The 25,121-nt window shown below is 47.1% G+C and overlaps 2 protein-coding genes across 8 annotated transcripts in view; one reads left to right on the forward strand and one right to left on the reverse strand.

Moving 5' to 3' along the window:
• LOC110514270 (wolframin) overlaps nt 1-14,416 on the reverse strand; it is a 40,580-nt gene extending 26,164 nt beyond the window's left edge. For 3 of the 6 annotated variants that reach the window (XR_016483981.1, XM_090188205.1, XM_090188204.1), the window contains exons 1-3: nt 14,191-14,416; nt 8,292-8,840; nt 744-823 (exon numbers count right to left, since the gene is read on the reverse strand). Coding sequence is in view for 5 of the 6 variants with exons in the window: in XM_090188205.1 (XP_090044331.1) it covers nt 744-823; nt 8,292-8,840; nt 14,191-14,194 (633 nt within the window). In the remaining variant the exon portion in view is untranslated. Of the gene's footprint in view, nt 1-743; nt 824-8,291; nt 8,841-11,265; nt 11,395-14,190 lie in introns of those variants that run through there. The other 3 variants (XM_090188208.1, XM_090188207.1, XM_090188206.1) reach the window with 2 other exon arrangements.
• A 7,459-nt stretch (nt 14,417-21,875) lies between these two features.
• The window catches only part of LOC110515429 (dihydropyrimidinase-related protein 1-like), a 32,797-nt gene continuing 29,551 nt past the window's right edge, over nt 21,876-25,121 (forward strand). The window contains exon 1 of one of the 2 annotated variants that reach the window (XM_036934324.2): nt 21,876-22,474. In XM_036934324.2, the coding sequence (XP_036790219.2) occupies nt 22,097-22,474 (378 nt within the window). In that variant the 5' untranslated portion in view covers nt 21,876-22,096. Of the gene's footprint in view, nt 22,475-22,618; nt 22,926-25,121 lie in introns of those variants that run through there. The other variant, XM_090188210.1, reaches the window with a different exon arrangement.

Consider the following 25,121-nt stretch of genomic DNA (forward strand, 5'->3'; position numbering starts at 1 on the left):
GGAGGAGACATGTTAGTTACAGTAATAAACCAACAACTGGAGCCATCCCCAGGTAGGGGCTTCCTACAATACCTAGCATGCCTACAGAAGCCCAGTCAGAACTACCCAGACTTCTTCTTACATTACCCAGCATGCCTAGAGACGGATCAAGTGAAAGACAATATCCAATCTTAACTTTCACTGCTCAACCTCCCCCTCCCTCCCTCCCTCACCCTCCCTCTCTCCCTCCCTCCCACCCACCCACCCTCCCTCTCTCTCCCACCCACCCTCCCTCTCTCCCTCCCACCCACCCACCCACCCTCCCTCTCTCCCTCTCCCTCCCACCCACCCACCCTCCCTCTCTCCCTCTCTCTCCCTCTCTCCCTCTCTCCCTCTCTCCCTCCCTCTCTCCCTCTCTCCCTCCCATAACTGCATGCCTGTCTGTGTGTATGTGTGGGACACTGTCGCAGTGAGGAATGTGTATGATTTGAGTGCTGGCCAGGGCAGACGTTCTCACTAACTAGAACGCAGCACTCAGGAATTTACCCTTTTAGAACGGAGGGTGCTACTCAGATCATCTTCCACTGGTGTGTGTGTGAGGGTGTGTGAATGTATGTGTGTGTGAGGGTGTGTGTGTGAGGGTGTGTGTGTGTGTGTGTTACGTTCAGAGCACGGGCTCTGAATGTTCCAGAAGGCTGAGAATAGACGCAGTCATGATCGGACAACCAGCGAGCATTAAAACATCACTGCGTGTGTTCACTCACACTGGTCTGTGCTCTGGCATCTCCAGACGTGGCCTTCTCCTCCATCTCCTCAAACGACAAGTCCTCCTCAGGATCCTCATCTGTAGCGGAGGAGACAAGAGGAGAGACAAAAGGAGAGGAGAGACAAAGGAGAGGAGAGACAGAGGAGAGGAGAGACAGAGGAGAGGAGCGAGAGGAGAGGAGAGACAGAGGAGAGACAGAGGAGAGGAGAGATAGAGTAGAGGAGAGGAGAGACAGAGGAGAGGAGAGACAGAGGAGAGACAAAGGAGAGGAGAGATGGAGGAGAGGAGAGACAGAGGAGAGGAGAGATAGAGTAGAGGAGAGGAGAGACAGAGGAGAGGAGAGACAGAGGAGAGACAAAGGAGAGGAGAGACAGAGGAGAGAAGATTAATAAAAGTATTAATAAGATTAATGAAAGTATTATTTTGAGTTGATGACCCGTAAGGATGTTTTGCTCTGTGTTGTCAGTGTTATAGTCAGCTACCACCTGGTACTATACCTTAGAGACTGTTGTAGTCAGCTACCACCTGGTACTATACCCTGTACCTTAGAGACTGTTGTAGTCAGCTACCACCTGGTACTATACCTTAGAGACTGTTGTAGACAGCTACCACCTGGTACTATACCCTGTACCTTAGAGACTGTTGTAGACAGCTACCACCTGGTACTATACCCTGTACCTTAGAGACTGTTGTAGTCAGCTACCACCTGGTACTATACCTTAGAGACTGTTGTAGTCAGCTACCACCTGGTACTGTACCCTGCACCTTAGAGACTGTTGTAGTCAGCTACCACTTGGTACTGTACCCTGTACCTTGGAGACTGTGGTAGACAGCTACCACCTGGTACTATACCATGTACCTTAGAGACTGTTGTAGACAGCTACCACCTGGTACTGTACCTTAGAGACTGTTGTAGTCATCTACCACCTGGTACTATACCCTGTACCTTAGAGACTGTTGTAGACAGCTACCACCTGGTACTATACCCTGTACCTTAGAGACTGTTGTAGTCAGCTACCACCTGGTACTATACCTTAGAGACTGTTGTAGACAGCTACCACCTGGTACTATACCACTGATACTACACTGATACTACACTGGTACTATACTGGTACTATACTGACAATACACAGATTTACACTGATATTACACTGATACTACACTGCCATTACACTGATAACACACTGACAATACACTGATACTACACTGCCATTACACTGATAACACACTGACAATACACTGATACTAAACTGGCAATACACTGACAATAAACTGATACTACACTGACAATAAACTGACACTACACTGACACTACACTGACATTACACTGACAATACACTGATACTACACTGACAATACACTGACACTACACTGACACTACACTGACAATACCCTGACAATACACTGATACTACACTGACAATACACTGACAATACACTGACAATACACTGACATTACACTGACAATACACTGACATTACACTGACAATACACTGATACTACACTGACAATACACTGATACTACACTGACAATACACTGACACTACACTGATACTACAATGACAATACACTGGTATTACACTGATACTACACTGACAATACATTGACAATACACTGACATTACACTGACAATACACTGACACTACACTGATACTACACTGATACTACACTGACAATACACTGACATTACACTGACAATACACTGACAATACACTGATACTACACTGACAATACACTGACAATACACTGATACTACACTGATACTACACTGATACTACACTGACAATACACTGACAATACACTGACATTACACTGACAATACACTGACATTACACTGACAATACACTGATACTACACTGACAATACACTGATACTACACTGACAATACACTGACACTACACTGATACTACACTGACATTACACTGACACTACACTGATACTACACTGACATTACACTGACATTACACTGACACTACACTGATACTACACTGACATTACACTGACAATACACTGACACTACACTGACAATACATTGATACTACACTGATAACACACTGACACTACACTGACAATACACTGGTATTACACTGATAATACACTGACACTACACTGACAATACACTGGTATTACACTGATAATACACTGGTACTATACTGACATTACACTGATACTACACTGATACTATACTGACAATACACTGATACTACACTGGTACTATACTGACAATACACTGACACTACACTGACACTACACTGATAATACACTGGTACTATACTGACAATACATTGATACTACACTGACACTACACTGATAATACACTGGTACTATACTGACATTACACTGACAATACACTGACAATACACTGATACTACACTGACAATACACTGACAATACACTGACAATACACTGACAATACACTGATACTACACTGATACTACACTGACAATACACTGACAATACACTGACATTACACTGACAATACACTGACATTACACTGACAATACACTGATACTACACTGACAATACACTGATACTACACTGACAATACACTGACACTACACTGATACTACACTGACATTACACTGACACTACACTGATACTACACTGACATTACACTGACATTACACTGACACTACACTGATACTACACTGACATTACACTGACAATACACTGACACTACACTGACAATACATTGATACTACACTGATAACACACTGACACTACACTGACAATACACTGGTATTACACTGATAATACACTGGTACTATACTGACATTACACTGATACTACACTGATACTATACTGACAATACACTGATACTACACTGGTACTATACTGACAATACACTGACACTACACTGACACTACACTGATAATACACTGGTACTATACTGACAATACATTGATACTACACTGACACTACACTGATAATACACTGGTACTATACTGACAATACATTGATACTACACTGACAATACACTGATATTCACTGGTACTATACTGATAATACACTGGTACTATACTGACACTACACTGATACTACACTGATACTACACTGGTACTATACTGACACTACACTGATACTACACTGATACTACACTGGTACTATACTGACACTACACTGATACTACACTGATACTACACTGGTACTACACTGGTACTATACTGACAATACACTGATACTACACTGATACTACACTGGTACTATACTGACACTACACTGATACTACACTGATACTACACTGATACTACACTGATACTACACTGATACTACACTGGTACTATACTGACACTACACTGATACTACACTGATACTACACTGGTACTATACTGACACTATACTGACACTACACTGATACTACACTGATACTATACTGACACTACACTGATACTACACTGGTACTATACTGGATCCACCTGAACCAAATCAGGTTCAAATCAATCAGACCTGGCCAAGGAGACAGCGGGCTGCATCTCAGTAACCTCTAGTGGCTTCCTCCTCTAGGCTGCATCTCAGTAACCTCTAGTGGCTTCCTCCTCTAGGCTGCATCTCAGTAACCTCTAGTGGCTTCCTCCTCTAGGCTGCATCTCAGTAACCTCTAGTGGCTTCCTCCTCTAGGCTGCATCTCAGTAACCTCTAGTGGCTTCCTCCTCTCGGCTGCATCTCAGTAACCTCTAGTGGCTTCCTCCTCTAGGCTGCATCTCAGTAACCTCTAGTGGCTTCCTCCTCTAGGCTGCATCTCAGTAACCTCTAGTGGCTTCCTCCATCTCCAATAACCTCTAGTGGCTTCCTCCATCTCCAATAACCTCTGGTGGCTTCCTCCTCTAGGCTGCATCTCAGTAACCTCTAGTGGCTTCCTCCTCTAGGCTGCATCTCAGTAACCTCTAGTGGCTTCCTCCTCTCGGCTGCATCTCAGTAACCTCTAGTGGCTTCCTCCTCTCGGCTGCATCTCAGTAACCTCTAGTGGCTTCCTCCTCTCGGCTGCATCTCAGTAACCTCTAGTGGCTTCCTCCTCTCGGCTGCATCTCAGTAACCTCTAGTGGCTTCCTCCTCTCGGCTGCATCTCAGTAACCTCTAGTGGCTTCCTCCTCTCGGCTGCATCTCAGTAACCTCTAGTGGCTTCCTCCATCTCCAATAACCTCTAGTGGCTTCCTCCTCTCGGCTGCCTCTCAGTAACCTCTAGTGGCTTCCTCCTCTAGGCTGCATCTCAGTAACCTCTAGTGGCTTCCTCCTCTCGGCTGCATCTCAGTAACCTCTAGTGGCTTCCTCCATCTCCAATAACCTCTAGTGGCTTCCTCCTCTCGGCTGCCTCTCCAATAACCTCTAGTGGCTTCCTCCTCTCGGCTGCCTCTCCAATAACCTCTAGTGGCTTCCTCCTCTCGGCTGCCTCTCCAATAACCTCTAGTGGCTTCCTCCTCTCGGCTGCCTCTCCAATAACCTCTAGTGGCTTCCTCCATCTCCAATAACCTCTACCTTTTAAATGTCAGATTTGAGTCATTTAGCTGACGCTGTAATCAAGAGCGATTTACAGGAGCAATTAGGGTTAAGTGCCTTGCTCAAGGGCACATTGGCCAATTTTTCACCTAGTCAGGCTCGGGGGATTTGAACCAGCAACCTTTTGGTTACGGGCTTAACACTCTTAACCGCTAAGCTTCCTCCCCTCGGCTGCATCTCAATACCTATGGTGACTTCCCCCCCTCGGCTGCATCTCAATACCTATGGTGACTTCCTCCCCTCGGCTGCATCTCAATACCTATGGTGACTTCCTCCCCTCGGCTGCATCTCAATACCTATGGTCACTTCCTCCCCTCGGCTGCATCTCAATACCTATGGCGACTTCCTCCTCTCGGATGCATCTCAATACCTATGGTGACTGCCTCCCCTCGGCTGCATCTCAATACCTATAGTGACTTCCTCCCCTCGGCTGCATCTCAATACCTATGGTGACTTCCTCCCCTCGGCTGCATCTCAATACCTATGGTGACTTCCTCCCCTCGGCTGCATCTCAATACCTATGGTGACTTCCTCCCCTCGGCTGCATCTCAATAGCTATGGTGACTTCCTCCCCTCGGCTGCATCTCAATATCTATGGTGACTTCCTCCCCTCGGCTGCATCTCAATACCTATGGTGACTTCCTTCCCTCGGCTGCATCTCAATATCTATGGTGACTTCCTCCCCTCGGCTGCATCTCAATACCTATGGTGACTTCCTCCCCTCGGATGCATCTCAATACCTATGGTGACTCCCTCCCCTCGGCTGCATCTCAATACCTATAGTGACTTCCTCCCCTCGGCTGCATCTCAATACCTATGGCGACTTCCTCCTCTCGGATGCATCTCAATACCTATGGTGACTGCCTCCCCTCGGCTGCATCTCAATACCTATAGTGACTTCCTCCCCTCGGCTGCATCTCAATACCTATGGTGACTACCTCCCCTCGGCTGCATCTCAATACCTATGGTGACTTCCTCCCCTCGGCTGCATCTCAATAGCTATGGTGACTTCCTCCCCTCGGCTGCATCTCAATATCTATGGTGACTTCCTCCCCTCGGCTGCATCTCAATACCTATGGTGACTTCCTTCCCTCGGCTGCATCTCAATACCTATGGTGACTTCCTCCCCTCGGCTGCATCTCAATACCTATGGTGACTTCCTCCCCTCGGCTGCATCTCAATACCTATGGTCACTTCCTCCCCTCGGCTGCATCTCAATACCTATGGTCACTTCCTCCCCTCGGCTGCATCTCAATAGCTATGGTGACTTCCTCCCCTCGGCTGCATCTCAATATCTATGGTGACCTCCTCCCCTCGGCTGCATCTCAATACCTATGGTGACTTCCTCCCCTCGGCTGCATCTCAATACCTATGGTGACTTCCTCCCCTCGGCTGCATCTCAATACCTATGGTCACTTCCTCCCCTCGGCTGCATCTCAATACCTATGGTCACTTCCTCCCCTCGGCTGCATCTCAATAGCTATGGTGACTTCCTCCCCTCGGCTGCATCTCAATATCTATGGTGACCTCCTCCCCTCGGCTGCATCTCAATACCTATGGTGACTTCCTCCCCTCGGCTGCATCTCAATACCTATGGTGACTTCCTCCCCTCGGCTGCATCTCAATATCTATGGTGACTTCCTCCCCTCGGCTGCATCTCAATACCTATGGTGACTTCCTCCCCTCGGCTGCATCTCAATACCTATAGTGACTTCCTCCCCTCGGCTGCATCTCAATACCTATGGTGACTTCCTCCCCTCGGCTGCATCTCAATACCTATTGTGACTTCCTCCCCTCGGCTGCATCTCAATACCTATGGTGACTTCCTCCCCTCGGCTGCATCTCAATATCTATGGTGACTTCCTCCCCTCGGCTGCATCTCAATACCTATGGTGACTTCCCCCCCTCGGCTGCATCTCAATACCTATGGTGACTTCCCCCCTCGGCTGCATCTCAATATCTATAGTGACTTCCTCCCCTCGGCTGCATCTCAATACCTATGGTGACTTCCTCCCCTCGGCTGCATCTCAATACCCATGGTGACTTCCTCTCCCTCGGCTGCATCTCAATACCCATGGTGACTTCCTCCCCGACTACCAGCTACCTGCAACCAAAAATGGCCAATGGAAGGATGAGACACTAGGAGACACAGCGACTTAACGGTTGAGCTTGCGATCAGAGTTGAACAATTTTGTAAATTTCAGCGAGGCGACAGCCAATCAGGGCGGAGGACAGCTCTAACTTTGACATAAAGGCCAACGACCAAACTCCCATCATGCATGCTGTTTGGTAGATAGACCCACGATGGATGATTTCAGAGACTTGGTAGCTAGATTTATGGCCAAGTCTAAACGACAGGATACTTCCTTCCTCCCCCCTCTGTCTGTCTCTCTCTCTCCCTCCTTCCTTACTCCCCCCTCTGTCTCTCTCTCTCCCCCTCCTTCCTACCTTCCTTCCTCCCCCCTCTGTCTGCCTCTCTCTCTCCCCCTCCTTCCTACCTTCCTTCCTCCCCCCTCTGTCTGTCTGTCTGTCTCTCTCTCTGCCTCCTTCCTTCCTTCCTCCCCCCTCTGTCTGTCTGTCTGTCTCTCTCTCCCTCCTTCCTTCCTTCCTCCCCCCTCTGTCTGTCTCTCTCTCTCTCATCCCCTCCTTCCTTCCTTCCTTCCTCCCCCCTCTGTCTGTCTGTCTCTCTCTCTGCCTCCTTCCTTCCTCCCCCCTCTGTCTGTCTGTCTGTCTGTCTCTCTCTCTCCCTCCTTCCTTCCTTCCTCCCTCCCCCCTCTGTCTGTCTCTCTCTCTCCCTCCTTCCTTACTCCCCCCTCTGTCTGTCTCTCTCTCTCATCCCCTCCTTCCTACCTTCCTTCCTCCCCCTCTGTCTGTCTCTCTCTCTCCCCCTCCTTCCTTCCTTCCTTACTCCCCCTCTGTCTGTCTCTCCCCCCCCCCCTCCTTCCTACCTTCCTTCCTCCCCCTCTGTCTGTCTCTTTCTCTCCCCCTCCTTCCTACCTTCCTTCCTCCCCCTCTGTCTGTCTCTCTCTCTCTCTCCCTCCTTCCTTCCTTACCTTCCTCACCCGCTTCAGCCTCCTCCAGCTCAGCTTTCTTCAGTCTTTCCTGCATCACCACACGTTTAGCCAGATCAGCAAAGCCCCGACTTCGGGGGGCAGGAGAGGACGAGGGGGCTAGAGTGGTGGAGGGGGCCGCAAAGCCCCGACTTCGGGGGGCAGGAGAGGACGAGGGGGCTAGAGAGGTGGAGGGGGCCGCAAAGCCCCAACGTCGGGGGGCAGGAGAGGTGGATGGGGTAGAGGTAGAGGCAGCGGGTGAATGAACGGATGGTTTTGGGGTGATGGGGAGAGGAGAAGGAGAGGAAGCTGATGAAGGGATGGAGTGAGGAGGAGAGGAAGTGGGAGGTGAAGGTGAACGAGAGACTGACGATGGGATGAATTTGGGGGAGTCTGAGGGAGTCGAGGTGAGGGAGGGTTGGGATGCACGGGGGAGGGGGCTAGGGGAGGGAGGTGAGGCAGTGTCGGGGGTAGAGGGAGACCGCTGTGGGATGCGGGGGGTGGAAGGGGGGAGTGGGGAGGGAGGAGGAGGGAGATCCATGTCCATCTCACCTGTAATGACAAGAGAAGATAAGAGATGTTAAGATGATGTTGTAGTCATTACAGGACATGGGACAGACGATATAGTCATTACAGGACATGGGACAGATGGTGTTGTAGTCATTACAGGACATGGACAGATGATGTTGTAGTCGATACAGGACATGGGACAAATGGTTTTGTAGTCATTACAGGACATGGGACAGATGATGTTGTCGTCATTACAGGACATGGACAGATGGTGTTGTAGTCATTACATGACATAGGACAGACGATGTTGTAGTCATTACAGGACAGATGATGTTGTAGTCATTACAGGACATGGGACAGATGGTGTTGTAGTCATTACAGGACATGGGACAGATGATGTTGTAGTCATTACAGGACATGGGAAGATGATGTTGTAGTCATTACAAGACATGGGCAGATGATGTTGTAGTCATTACAGGACAGATGTTGTAGTCATTACAGGGCATGGGACAGATGATGTTGTAGTCATTACAGGACATGGGCAGATGATGTTGTAGTCATTACAGGACAGATGGTGTTGTAGTCATTACAGGACAGATGGTGTTGTAGTCATTACAGGACATGGGACATATGATGTAGTCATTACAGGACAGATGATGTTGTAGTCATTACAGGACATGGGCAGATGATGTTGTAGTCATTACAGGACATGGGACAGATGATGTTGTAGTCATTACAGGACATGGGCAGATGATGTTGTAGTCATTACAAGGCATGGACAGATGATGTTGTAGTCATTACAGGACATGGGACAGATGGTGTTGTAGTCATTACAGGGCATGGACAGATGATGTTGTAGTCATTACAGGACAGATGGTGTTGTAGTCATTACAGGACATGGGGCAGATAATGTTGTAGTCATTACAGGACATGGGCAGATGATGTTGTAGTCATTACAAGGCATGGACAGATGATGTTGTAGTCATTACAGGACATGGGACAGATGGTGTTGTAGTCATTACAGGGCATGGACAGATGATGTTGTAGTCATTACAGGACAGATGGTGTTGTAGTCATTACAGGACATGGGACAGATGGTGTTGTAGTCATTACAGGACATGGGACAGATGCGGTTGTAGTCATTACAGGACAGATGGTGTTGTAGTCATTACAGGACATGGGACAGATGCTGTTGTAGTCATTACAGGACAGATGGTGTTGTAGTCATTACAGGACATGGGACAGATGATGTTGTAGTCATTACAGGACATGGGACAGATGGTGTTGTAGTCATTACAGGACAGATGGTGTTGTAGTCATTACAGGACATGGGACAGATGCTGTTGTAGTCATTACAGGACAGATGGTGTTGTAGTCATTACAGGACATGGGACAGATGATGTTGTAGTCATTACAGGACATGGGACAGATGGTGTTGTAGTCATTACAGGACAGATGGTGTTGTAGTCATTACAGGACATGGGACAGATGGTGTTGTAGTCATTACAGGACATAGACAGATGATGTTGTAGTCATTACAGGACATGGAAAGGAAAGTAAAGTTCAAAATCTTCCTGCTGTGCTACAGATGCCGTATCTTAATTTGATCATCCTGTTGTTTCAGGAATTTTCAGGCATAGCAATGCAAACATGTAGTGTATTCGAGGTTTAAAAAGACTTCTAAAGTTTGTCATTTCCACTTAAAATTTAGGGCAGGGTTTTTTGGCCGGGGAGCTTTTCCTTGGCTCATTGAGCTCTAGCGACTCTTTGTGGCGGGCCGAGGGCCTGCAAGCTGACTTCAGTGGTCAGTCGAACGGTGTATCCACAGACACATTGGTGCGGCTGGCTTCCGGGTTACGCGAGCAGTGTGTTAAGAAGCAGTGTGACTTGGCGGGTCATGTTTCGGAGGAGGCATATCTTGAACTTCGCCTCTCCCGAGCCCGTTGGGGAGTTGCAGCGATGAAACATGATCAATACTAAAAATATAAAAAAATACAAATATAAAAACGCCAATTAATTATAATCCACATAACACATCACATCTTCCTGTTGCTGCAGGATTATTTGCCTGCTGTGTGAAACTGGCTCAAATTAAGATACGGCATCTGTTTCATGAATTTGTCATTCTAATGCAGCTACTCTTTTACCCTCCTTGAGGTAGATCTGATATCATCACATATAGAATATGGAAAAGGATGGACATTTTATCTTTGGAAACATCGCATACACATCATGAGAGACAACGTGATGATAACAAGTGTTGATTCTGCCTTAACAATGGCTGCCCATCGGTATGCTAGAAGACAAACCGACTGTTAGTGTCTCTAACAGCTAGTAGACCTGTCGACTGTTAGTGTCTCTAACAGCTAGCAGAAGAGTTAAATCAAACTATAGGCTACACAAGTAACATTCTAGCAATCGGATTAGGCTACAGCTGCTGCCGCAAACAATGAATCGGCTAACTCACCTGCCAGCGCAGGACATCGGGGATTTCCTATGGCTCTCTTCCGACATTCAAGTACTCCGGTCACCAACTAACTCCCAACTCTACTAAAGACGACAGTAGACCTGCTGTACGTCATTACGTCCAGCTGTTTTTATCGACACAAGATAGTTCAATGGAAGCACACTGTGGCAGGCAATTGTCACATCTACTTTCTATATAAACTTAGTAAACGTCTACAAAATAAATCATCATGAACTCGTCCAGTGATTTTATTTTGTAAACAGTTACTAAGTTTGAATAGAAAGTAGATACGGCCTCTGCAGAAGTCAGCGCATTCATACTTCTTGCGTTTAGCGGACCAGAGCAGAGCTGTTGTGAAGGAAGTTGTCAAGAAAGTGAGTTTGTGTTTATAAAGGACCTCTCGCCCTCACCTACTGTCAACGAATCATGTCAATGTGTAGCTAACTGAAGCTGGCTAACAGAAGATGGCTAACTGAAGCTGGCTAACTTTATTAAACCCTGAGTAGATATAGCTAGCTAACTGAAGCTGGCTAACTGAATCTGGCTAACTAAAGCTGGCTAGCTTTATTAAACCCTGAGTAGATATAGCTAGCTAACTGAAGCTGGCTAACTGAATCTGGCTAACTAAAGCTGGCTAGCTTTAATAAACCCTGAATAGATATAGCTGGCTAACAGAAGATGGCTAATTGAAGCTGGCTAGCTTTATTAAACCCTGAGTAGATCTAGCTGGCTAACTGAAGCTGGATAACTGAAGCTGGCTATCTTGATACAACCCTGACTAGATCTAGCTGGCTAACTGAAGCCGTCTAACTGAAGCTGGCTAGCTTTATTAAACCCTGACTAGATCTAGCTGGCTAACTGAAGCTGGCTAACTGTAGCTGGCTAGCTTTATTGAACCCTGACTAGATCTAGCTGGCTAACTGAAGCCGTCTAACTGAAGCTGGCTAGCTTTATTAAACCCTGACTAGATCTAGCTGGCTAACTGAAGCTGGCTAGCTTTATTAAACCCTGACTAGATCTAGCTGGCTAACTGAAGCTGGCTAACTGTAGCTGGCTAGCTTTATTTAACCCTGACTAGATCTAGCTGGCTAGTATATCCTACCTGGGGTTTTCTAACTGTTCCAGAAATAGCACACCTGATTCAACTAGTCCACTAGATACCAAACCCTTGACTAGATGGATTTTGAGCTGGTTCAGGACTACTAAAATGCATGAACTGGTGCTCGCCCCCAACAATGTTAGTGGAGGGGGTGACTAACGGAGAGTCTAAAACAGACAGAGAGAACGTCCCTTTCCCAAATGAACAGGTGAACCTGACAATGTCTTGGTCTAGTTCAGGGCTACAACTACATGGGGAAATGTCTGGGGTCCAGGAGAGGTTTGAGAACCACTGTCTTAGATATCTGATCATCTAACAGAGTCTCTTATGTCCTCTTCAAACACTGGGAACTCTGCACCAATAACAGGAAGGAAGCTAGGCCATACATTTACCAGCCCGCACCCTGCTCACCCTGGGCCAGTGGACTAACCCTACCCACCCTGGGCCAGAGGGCCAACCCACCCTACCCACCCTGGGCCAGTGAGTCAACCCACCCTACCCACCCTGGGCCAGTGAGCCAAACCACCCTGCCCACCCTGGGCCAGTGAGCCAACCCACCCTACCCACCCTGGGCCAGTGAGCCAACCCACCCTGCCCACCCTGGGCCAGTGAGCCAACCCACCCTACCCACCCTGGGCGAGAGGGCCAACCCACCCTGGGCCAGTGGACTAACCCACCCAACCCACCCTGGGCCAGTGGACCAACCCACCCAACCCACCCTGGGCCAGTGGACTAACCCTCCCTACCCACCCTGGGCCAGTGGACCAACCTACACTACCACCCTGGGCCAGTGAGCCAACCCACCCTACCCACCCTGGGCCAGAGGGCCAACCCACCCTGGGCCAGTGGACTAATTAACCCAAACCACCCTGGGCCAGTGGACTAATTAACCCAAACCACCCTGGGCCAGTGGACTAACCCACCCAACCCACCCTAGGCCAGAGGGCCAACCCACCCTACCCACCCTGGGCCAGTGGACCAGCCCACCCTACCCACCCTGGGCCAGTGGACCAGCCCATCCTACCCACCCTGGGCCAGAGGGCCAACCCACCCTACCCACCCTGGGCCAGAGGGTCAACCCACCCTGGGCCAGTGAGCCAACCCACCCTACCCACCCTGGGCCAGTGGACTAACCCACCCTGGGCCAGAGGGCCAACCCACCCTACCCACCCTGGGCCAGAGGGCCAACCCACCCTGGGCCAGAGGGCCAACCCACCCTACCCACCCTGGGCCAGAGGGCCAACCCACCCTACCCACCCTGGGCCAGAGGGCCAACCCTCCCAACCCACCCTGGGCCAGTGGACCAACCCGTGCCTAAAATATGCCCCCCCCCTCCCTGTGAGAGGAGTTGCAGTGACACACAGACAGGCCCCCAAACTGTCCCCAGTTTAGATTATGTTAACTTTGAGGTTTTAAAAATAAAACCGTTACGAAATGAATGATCTAATTGTCAAAACAGCTGCTCTACAAATCCTGGACTGACACAGAATAACATTCACTATATACAACTATTCAATGCAAAGCAATAGGCTACCGCATTGGAAAACGTTCCACATAGCCTAACTAAAACAAAACGTTTTAGGCTACTTTGGAATGTGGAATGGAATTATTTTTTGAAGTAGACAACGTGTGTTTTTAGATTGGTATTCTACTGCAAACATACGAAATAAAATAAAAACGCCTGTTGCGTTATTACAACCTGCCTCATTTTCTGTCAATCTGGAATAGCGCAACGCGCAACGGTTACATCTTGTCAGCTCATGCCACCTAAATTAATCTTTTTTTTTTTTTTTTTAAACAAGTAGCCCAAAGGAAAAGTGACTTACTCATGGTCCGAACGAACAGTTTTACTCAAGACATAAAATGAAGTAAGCTTCTTCTCAGGTCAAAAGTTTGGATAGAAGTCGTCGCAGCGGATCCATGTCACTCTCAACAGCCTACGTCGCGAAAGAAGAGATGGGAGCTCCGACAGTTGAGTCTTGACGTGCAGCCATTGGCTAAGATGCATAAAGATGACGCCCGCATGTACTCACCACAAATCAGGGCCGGCATAATGTAGGGGATTTCTGGGGCTGAAGCCCCTCAGCCCCGAAGGTCTGTGGGACTTCCAAAAGGCAGCAAAAAATAAAAAGGAAATATATACAGTATATATTATATATGTAGCATATATACACTACCGGTCAAAAGTTTTAGAACACCTACTCATTAAGGTTTTTCATTATTTATACTATTTTCTACATTGTAGAATAATGGTGAACACATCAAAAGTATGAAATAACACATATGGAATCATGTCGTAACCAAAAAAGTACAAAGTACAAATCAAAATATATTTTATATTTGAGATTCTTCAAATAGCTACCCTTTGCCTTGATGACAGCTTTGCAAAATAAAATATATACTGTATATATTATGTATGTAGTATATATATATATATATATATACACACACACACACACACACACACACACACACACACACACACACACACACACACACACGTGTTTTACTGCATCGGCCAACTACAGAAGGACTCAGGGGGCCTTAATGACTCTCAATGAGTGTAAGCAGCCTAATCATCAGATGGGGGAGGAGACGAGGTAGAGCAGGGGTGTCAAAGTCAAATGGACGGAGGGCCAAATAAAAAAATCAGCTACAAGACGAGGGCCGGACTGTTCGAATGTTCATTGAAAAAATTTTAAATGACGCATATAGTCTAGTGAACCTAATTGAACCTACTGAAAACCTAACAAATATATTACAATATGATCAGATAAATAAAGCAATATTTTCTTATGGCTCTGTCAGTAATCTTTAATTTTCAACAGACACAAAAGACAAATTTCCTTTATATAAATATCCCCATAACATGAACATTAAATGAAAGAAACCGGTATTCAAGGCACCATCAGTAGACTATATTTTCTATTTTAGCAAAAGTGGGCTAAATTTACTTCAAAGAAAAAACAATAATAGCAATTTTCTATCATCCACTCAACTGAAATATTTTTAAAATATAATTGGATTGAAATACAAAAAAATAAAGTGCAAAAATCTATTAATCAAAAACAACACTTTGTTTAAGGAGAAGTAACATGCAGTGAAAACAAATATTAAATTTTAACTTTTAAACTTGAACTGAGTAAAAACTCTAAATATGTGATTGCACAGTAATGTTCACTTGTTTGAGGTTGAGGGTGATACTTGGTGGTGTCCCATCTTTTCCACAAGTTCATCAATGTTCGGGGTAAGGCTCTGAGCTGAAGAAATCCTCAGAATTGAGTGGAGGTGTTCAGCAGTAAGTCGACTTCTGTGTGATGTTTTGTTCAGGTTCATCAAAGAAAACAGTTGTTCACACAGGTATGTGCTGCCAAACATAGACAACGTTTGAGCAGCCTGGATGCGCAGCTGGGGCATTGTGCCGGGGAGGAAACGGGCGAACTCCGCAGCACCCACTGCCGCATATTTTGCCCTCAGTGCATCATTGCATTGGAGGTCAATCAACTCCATTTGGAGGTTTGGTGGTGAGCTTTCCACGTCAACAGCAAATGGGTTACCGAGCAGTTCCAACCTGCTTTTTTGTGCTTCAAAGTCAGCAAATCGGCGTCGAAAGTCAGCGGCAAGCATACCTATTTTATCAGCCAACTGTGTGCTCGGGAACGCACTGGTAGAGAGCTTCTCTTTCATGGTCTGGCAGCTGGGAAAGTGGCTCAAATTTTCTTTCCGCATCTGCGTCTCCCACAGAGTCAGTTTGGTTTTAAATGCCTTCACTGTACTGTACATATCAGAGATGACACGATCCTGACCCTGCAGCTGCAAGTTTATTGCATTCAGATGACTCGTAATGTCACACAGAAAAGCCATTTCACACAGAAACATTTCGTCTCGGAGTTGTGTTGTGTCTTTCCCTTTGCTGTCCAAGAACAGACAAATCTCCTCACGAAGCTCGAAACATCTTTGAAGCACCTTTCCCTGGCTTAGCCATCGCACCTCTGTGTGATAAGGCAAATCACCATGCTCCGTTTCTAACTCCGTCAGAAATGCCTTGAACTGGCGGTGATTCAAACCTTTGGCTCTGATAAAGTTAACTGTGCGCGTGATGATGCTCATTACATGCTCCATTTTCAAGGCTTTACCGCACAACGCTTCCTGGTGTATGATACAATGATAAGCTGTCAGCTCACCTGTCGCGTTTTCCTCTTGCATCTTTTCCCGTATCTTCGCCACCAGTCCGCTCCTGTGTCCACACATCGCAGGTGCTCCGTCGGTTGTCAAACCCACGAGTTTTTCCCAAGGCAGCTCCATCTCATTTACACATCTTGACACCTCTTCATACAAATCATGCCCCGTAGTTGTGCCATGCATAGGACGTAAAGCCAAAAACTCCTCTGTCACGCTTAGGTTGGAGTCCACTCCGCGGATGAAAATTGACAACTGGGCAATGTCAGAAATGTCGGTGCTCTCATCCACAGCCAAGGAATATGCAATAAAATCTTTTCCCTTTTTCACAAGCTGCTCTTTTAGATTGATGGACAACTGGTCTACTCTCTCGGCAATGGTGTTTCTGCTCAGACTCACATTTAAAAAGAGTTGCCTTTTTTCTGGGCAAACTTCGTCACAAACTTTAATCATGCAGTTTTTGATGAAATCCCCCTCCGTAAATGGCCAGGCTGATTTAGCGATCTCTTCTGCCAAAATAAAACTGGCCTTGACAGTTGCGTCCGCGTGTGTGTCCGCGTGTTTCGTTTCATAATGTCGTCTCAGATTATACTCTTTCAGTACCGCCACACTTTCTCCACACAGAAGACACACAGGTTTTCCAGCTACCTTCGTGAACATATACTCCGACTCCCACCTTGAAACCCCCGGTTCTCAGGATCCACCTTCCGTTTTGCCATTTTTGATGGGTATCTGAAAGTTAATTTTACTGTGATGCTGACGACTGCTGTGCCAATAAATATTGAAATGAAGCAGCCTACTGCTCGGTGCGTCACCTTTGCATTGTGGGAAATGTAGTATTGGTGCGTGTAAAAGATCTGCGGGCTGCCGGCTTGCTGCGGGCCGGTTCTAATAATAAATCAAGATCATCCCAGGGGCCGTAAAAAACCTTCTTGCGGGCCGGATGTGGCCCGCGGGCCTTGACTCTGACATATGTGAGGTAGAGGATTCACATTGGTAACTGGGTGATTTACATTATTTGTTTAATGGCTACCTCATTTCTGTACCCCACACATAGAATAATCTATCAGGTCCCTCAGTCGAGCAGTGAATTTCAAACAAAGATTCAACCACAAAGACCAGGGAGGTTTTCCAATGCCTCGCTAAGAAGGAGTATAGTATAATGATACTGTGGATGATGTATTAAACCCACCCAGTCGTTCATCTGAACTGAGCTGCAGGACAGGAAGGAAACTGCTCGGGGACGTCACCATGAGGCCATTTGTCACGTTGGTATTAAGGATCGGGAGACAGGCGCAGGAATGCGTAATAGGAGTTTTTATTTCTCTACGTAAAAGGCACGGGGATGAAGACCAAACAAACACGTACACATAAAGAACAGGGTTGAAACCCAAAAGAAAAGAGCGAGGAGTTTTTTTCTTTGTGGAAATTAATATTTGTGTCATTCTCAAAACGTTTGGCCATGACTGTACAGTTATGCAAAGCTCTTATGAGACTCGAGAGTTGTAATGACTCTTAGAGACTTACCCGAGAAGACTCCCAGCTGTAATGACTTAGAGACTTACCCAAGAAGTCTCCCAGCTGTAATGACTCTTAGAGACTTACCCAAGAACTCTCCCAGCTGTAATGACTCTTAGAGACTTACCCAAGAAGACCCCCAGCTGTAATGACTCTTAGAGACTTACCCAAGAAGACCCCCAGCTGTAATGACTCTTAGAGACTTACCCAAGAAGTCTCCCAGCTGTAATGACTCTTAGAGACTTACCCAAGAACTCTCCCAGCTGTAATGACTCTTAGAGACTTACCCAAGAAGACCCCCAGCTGTAATGACTCTTAGAGACTTACCCAAGAAGACCCCCAGCTGTAATGACTCTTAGAGACTTACCCAAGAAGATTCCCAGCTGTAATGACTCTTAGAGACTTACCCAAGAAGACTCCCAGCTGTAATGGCTGCTAAAGGTGTTTCTAACATGTATTGCCTCAGGGGTAAAAAATAAAATAAATTGCTATCTAGAACCTTTAATTAAGGGCTCTCCTCCTCGGTTGTCCTCCACAGGAGAACCTTTTGAATAACCCTTTTTGGTTCCAGATTCAAAATAAAAAGAGTTGTACGCTCACCATGCTTGTCAGGTGCGTGAATGAGGACCCAAAAGCGAATTAACAAAACAGAGTTTCTTTAATGACGAAACACACGTAGGCTCAGATGGACAGGCAGATTCCGACAGGACAGGACAAGGTTAGATGAACAGGCAGATTCCGACAGGACAGGACAAGGTTGCAGCAAACACGACGATAGTCTGGTTCAGGCATGGGAAACACAAACGAGAATCCGACAAAGACAGAAGCAGAAACAAAGAGAGATATAGAGACCTAATCAGAGGGAAAAAGGGAACAGGTGGGAAAAGGGGTGAACGAGGTAGTTAGAGAAGACAAGGAACAGCTGGGGGAAAGAGGGGAAGAAAAGGTAACCTAATACGACCAGCAGAGGGAGACAGGGTGAAGAGAAAGAACAGGAACAGGACACAACATGACAATACATGACAATGCTGCACCTTGGTCATTTCCCTGACGACGGTCGTGACAACTCCTATGGGAACCCCTTCTGAACCCTGTTTACTAAGAGTGCATTTATCTAATCAAGGTATATTAGTATTTTATTGTCGTTCATCTTTCAATTTGTTTTTGTTTAATTTTTCTTCCTCTTTGACGTTACAGTATTTTGTATAGACCGTTGACAAAAAATATTACAATTAAATAAGTGTTTATCCTACTTTGTAACACAATTAAATGTGAATAAATCCCAGGAGGGTATAGACCTTCTGTAGACTGTATGTTTAGTGGACTTTACCAGATAGATGTTTTTCTTCGGTTTTAACTGTGAAGATTAGGAAACACACACATTCCTGTCTTGGCAGAAGCTAATTGGGATCCCTAATAAACACACATAACATGTAAATAGAACACATGAACCTGTAAATAGAATACATTGAATGTAAACACACACACACACACACACACACACACACACACACAGCTCGGCATTCAACACCATAGTACCCTCCAAGCTCGTCATCAAGCTCGAGACCCTGGGTCTCGACCCCGCCCTGTGCCACTGGGTACTGGACTTCCTGACGGGCCGCCCCCAGGTGGTGAGGGTAGGCAACAACATCTCCTCCCCGCTGATCCTCAACACTGGGGCCCCACAAGGGTGCGTTCTGAGTCCTCTCCTGTACTCCCTGTTCACCCACGACTGCGTGGCCACGCACGCCTCCAACTCAATCATCAAGTTTGCGGACGACACAACAGCGGTAGGCTTGATTACCAACAACGACGAGACGGCCTACAGGGAGGAGGTGAGGGCCCTCGGAGTGTGGTGTCAGGAAAATAACCTCACACTCAACGTCAACAAAACTAAGGAGATGATTGTGGACTTCAGGAAACAGCAGAGGGAACACCCCCCTATCCACATCGATGGAACAGTAGTGGAGAGGGTAGCAAGTTTTAAGTTCCTCTGCATACACATCACAGACAAACTGAATTGGTCCACTCACACAGACAGCATTGTGAAGAAGGCGCAGCAGCGCCTCTTCAACCTCAGGAGGCTGAAGAAATTTGGCTTGTCACCAAAAGCACTCACAAACTTCTACAGATGCACAATCGAGAGCATCCTGGCGGGCTGTATCACCGCCTGATACGGCAACTGCTCCGCCCTCAACCGTAAGGCTCTCCAGAGGGTAGTGAGGTCTGCACAACGCATCACCGGGGGCAAACTACCTGCCCCCCAGGACACCTACACCACCCGATGTCACAGGAAGGCCATTAAGATCATCAAGGACATCAACCACCCGAGCCACTGCCTGTTCACCCCGCTATCATCCAGAAGGCGAGGTCAGTACAGGTGCATCAAAGCTGGGACCGAGAGACTGAAAAACAGCTTCTATCTCAAGGCCATTAGACTGTTAAACAGCCACCACTAACATTGAGTGGCTGCTGCCAACACACTGACACTGACTCAACTCCAGCCACTTTAATAATGGGAATTGATGGGAAATTATGTAAATATATCACTAGCCACTTTAAACAATGCTACCTTATATAATGTTACTTACCCTACATTATTCATCTCATATGCATACGTATATACTGTACTCTATATCATCGACGGTATCCTTATGTAATACATGTATCACTAGCCACTTTAACTATGCCACTTTGTTTACATACTCATCTCATATGTATATACTGTACTCGATACCATCTACTGTATCTTGCCTATGCTGCTCTGTACCATCACTCATTCATATATCCTTATGTACATATTCTTTATCCCCTTACACTGTGTACAAGACAGTAGTTTTGGAATTGTTAGTTAGATTACTTGTTGGTTATTACTGCATTGTCGGAACTAGAAGCACAAGCATTTCGCTACACTCGCATTAACATCTGCTAACCATGTGTATGTGACAAATAAAATTTGATTTGATTTGACACACACACACACACACACACACACACACACACACACAGGCACAAGACAGAGCGTTTATAAATCTGTTTTGTCCATTCCAGATGTGGGTCACTAGTTAATCCCTGGATGTTTTGATGTCAGCCTATCAACAGCCATTCTATTAGAGAGAGGGTGAGAGGGGGGAAGGAGGGGGCGATTCAGGGAGAAAGAGAGACTGAGAGAGTTTGATAGAGGGAGGGGGACAAAGGGGGGTAAAGAGAGTGGAAGAGAGAGGGGGAGAAAGAGGGGTGAGAGGGGAGAGAGAGGGGGAGAAAGGGGAGTAAAGAGAGTGGAAGAGAGAGGGGTGAGAGGGGGGAAGGAGGGGGCGATTCAGGGAGAAAGAGAGACTGAGAGAGTTTGATAGAGGGAGGGGGACAAAGGGGGGTAAAGAGAGTGGAAGAGAGAGGGGGAGAAAGAGGGGTGAGAGGGGAGAGAGAGGGGGAGAAAGGGGAGTAAAGAGAGTGGAAGAGAGAGGGGTGAGAGGGGGGAAGGAGGGGGAGATTCAGAGAGAAAGAGAGAATGAGAGAGTTTGATAGAGGGAGGGGGACAAAGGGGGGTAAAGAGAGTGGAAGAGAGAGGGGGAGAAAGAGGGGTGAGAGGGGAGAGAGAGGGGGAGAAAGGGGAGTAAAGAGAGTGGAAGAGAGATGGGTGAGAGGGGGAAGGAGGGGGAGATTCAGGGAGAAAGAGAGATACAGATAGGGAGAAAGAGAGATGGAGAGAGGAGAGAAGGAGGTGGGGTTGTCTGCAGAACTCATTTTCTCTACATCTCATTCCCTCTCTCCCCCCCCCCCCCCCCTCTCTGCCCCCCTGGCTCCGATAGAATCTAGAGCACTACATCATCATCATCATCATCATAATCGTCCTCTCCTCGAGACACGCATCAAAGTTCACGTCGCACCAAAACACAGGTGCTTTTGCAGCGCGAGACCGTCGACAGCGGAGTAAAAAGACTGTCCCATTTAACCGATATAATCTCAAACCTTTTTTACATCAGCAGTTGTTGTTATTAATGTGAGTAGAAAGGCTACAGATACCCGGTCGTTATCATGTCTGACTGCAGGAGGCAGTGGAACCGGGAGAACGAGCTGCCGGTCTACCTGGCAGGAACGGTTACAACCGGGCCGAACCAACGGAAATCCTACGGGATGTTTTCCTCGGCGGATGGCGCCTACGACAGCAAGACTGTAGACTGCGATAACTTTTCCGCGGGAAGGAGAGGAACCAGGACTCCCAGGAGCGTCAGCCGAGACAGGCTCCTCGACCACACCGATGGCAACGTTCCTGAGACGGCAAGTGAGGCCAGTGAGGTCCGGGCTGTCGGTTCTCAGGTCAGTTCACCCGGGGAGAGAGAGGATGTGAGGCCGGGTGTGGAGATTGAGTACCCGGCAGGGAGGCAGTGTCACTCCGGTCAGAAGAATGGAAAGGTAGGTGAAAACTGCATTTTTTTTTCTCGACCATGTTTATGTTGATTAAAAGTAGGGCAGATCGCTTGCTATATTTCCAGTTGTAGCTTACTCTGTTCTGCAGTGCAGTGACGTCAGCTAGGCTGTTCCTAAAATAGGCTACGCAGATCTCTCTAGGCTGTCCACATCACCTGAACCGGTGACGGCCAGGTAGGCTATTAGGCCACGTGTGGTGATGAATTGAACAGCGCCGTTTTGACAGCTATCCCAGCTTCTGTCACACACACCACACACACACACACACACACACACTGAACATCGCGGCTGCTCTGACTGCACTGCACGCGAAGACAAAAGGAGGTCCTGCAGCGTTCCTTCCGCTTCTGAGTTCACTGGCTGCGGGAAAAGAGAGAGAGAGAGAGCGAGCATGTCCGGTACTGACCACCAGGGGAATGGTATCCCCCACCTTCCGGTAAGACTCCCACCTGGCGGGGCTGGCAGCCGGACGGGCTGGCTGGCTGTCTAGCGCGGAATAGCCATTGTTTTCGGTCAATAGGCGAACAAACGGCGCTGTCCATTTCAGCACCACATACCTAGTCTAACTTGTCGCCGCTGGAGGTTCCTTGGTAGAATATAGACTTACAAAAAGGAGATCGTTTCTGTTTATTATATTCAGTTCTACAGAGAAAACAATGATTGTAGCCCAGACTAAAGGCACGTTGAGGCTGTCAAGGGCGACAGGGCGGTACTGCCGCTGCTACCGAGCTGCAGCCTCGGTTAGATAAATCCCCTGCTCCTGATACCGTTGGCGGGGATTAAACTCTTAGTGTCGCCGGATGATAGGCAAGCAGTTTGAGTAGAAGGCCTGTGTGATGTCTGCCCTGGCCCAGTCTCCCCCGTGTCAGCCAGCCAGGCCGCATAATGATACCACCGTAATCGCGGAGATCATTTTTGTTACCATTTCTGCCGCGACGTGTCAAGTCAATGCGTCTGTTCTCTGCCCTGCTTCTCTATCTGACATGGTTGAGTTGTTATCAGGGATTTACACTGAGTGACAATCCGACGTTGTATGTTGTGCTGCAGGTTGGAAAGAGTAAGACAATTGTCTGAACTCTGGGGGAGAGAGAGAGAGAGAGAGAGACATAAATAGAGAGCTAGAGAGACAGAGGTAGAGAGTGAGAGGTAGAGAGTGAGATAAAGAGAGAGAGAGAGAGGGAGAGAGACAGAGGTAGAGAGAGAGAGAGAGGTAGAGAAAGAGAGAGAGAGAGAGAGAGGTAGAGAAAGATGAGAGGAGAGGAGAGAGAGAGAGCGAGAGAGAGAGAGAGAGACAGAGGTAGAGAGAGAGATAGGCAGAGGTAGAGAGAGAGACAGAGGTAGAGACAGAGAGAGAGAGCAACAGGGAAGACCGATTTGAGGTGTTCATGTGAGGGAGAGATCTGTCTTGGGGATATTCTAGCCTAGTTGGCTCATTCAGAAAACATTCCATGCAGCTATTTAAATGGTGTAGAACGTTGTAAAACGTGTTTAAATGGTGTAGAACGTTGTAAAACGTGTTTAAATGGTGTAAAACGTAGAATAAAGCTATTGTTAGAATATATGCACAGCTTTCAGGATTCTTGGTCATGTTTGGATATAGTGGCAGTGGTGGATAAAGAATCCAATTGTCATACCTGTCTACTTGAGTCACTCAGTAAAAAAGCTAATTGAGTAAACATCTAATAGCATTTGGTTTTAACTTATAAATATACTTAAGTAGAAAAAGTAAAAGTATATATCATTTCAAATTCCTTATATTATTATATAAGGCAAACCAGACGGCACCATTTTATTTGACATGTTACATTTAAAGATAGAGAAGGGTGAACACATTTCTCTTTAGTGAGTCCTCCAGATCAGAGACAGTAGGGATGTTCTCTGTTTAGTGAGTCCTCCAGATCAGAGACAGTAGGGAGGTTCTCTGTTTAGTGAGTCCTCCAGATCAGAGGCAGTAGGGATGTTCTCTGTTTAGTGAGTCCTCCAGATCAGAGACAGTAGGGATGTTCTCTGTTTAGTGAGTCCTCCAGATCAGAGTCAGTAGGGATGTTCTCTGTTTAGTGAGTCCTCCAGATCAGAGTCAGTAGGGATGTTCTCTGTTTAGTGAGTCCTCCAGATCAGAGGCAGTAGGGATGTTCTCTGTTTAGTGAGTCCTCCAGATCAGAGACAGTAGGGATGTTCTCTGTTTAGTGAGTCCTCCAGATCAGAGTCAGTAGGGATGTTCTCTGTTTAGTGAGTCCTCCAGATCAGAGTCAGTAGGGATGTTCTCTGTTTAGTGAGTCCTCCAGATCAGAGTCAGTAGGGATGTTCTCTGTTTAGTGAGTCCTCCAGATCAGAGTCAGTAGGGATGTTCTCTGTTTAGTGAGTCCTTCAGATCAGAGTCAGTAGGGATGTTCTCAGTTTAGTGAGTCCTCCAGATCAGAGACAGTAGGGATGTTCTCTGTTTAGTGAGTCCTCCAGATCAGAGACAGTAGGGATGTTCTCTGTTTAGTGAGTCCTCCAGATCAGAGACAGTAGGGATGTTCTCTGTTTAGTGAGTCCTCCAGATCAGAGACAGTAGGGATGTTCTCTTTAGTGAGTCCTCCAGATCAGAGGCAGTAGGGATGTTCTCTGTAGTGAGTCCTCCAGATCAGAG

Source organism: Oncorhynchus mykiss, chromosome 10 (genome assembly GCF_057628025.1).
Source record: "Oncorhynchus mykiss isolate SJ-2025 chromosome 10, ASM5762802v1, whole genome shotgun sequence".
NCBI classification, from domain to species: Eukaryota; Metazoa; Chordata; class Actinopteri; order Salmoniformes; family Salmonidae; genus Oncorhynchus; species Oncorhynchus mykiss.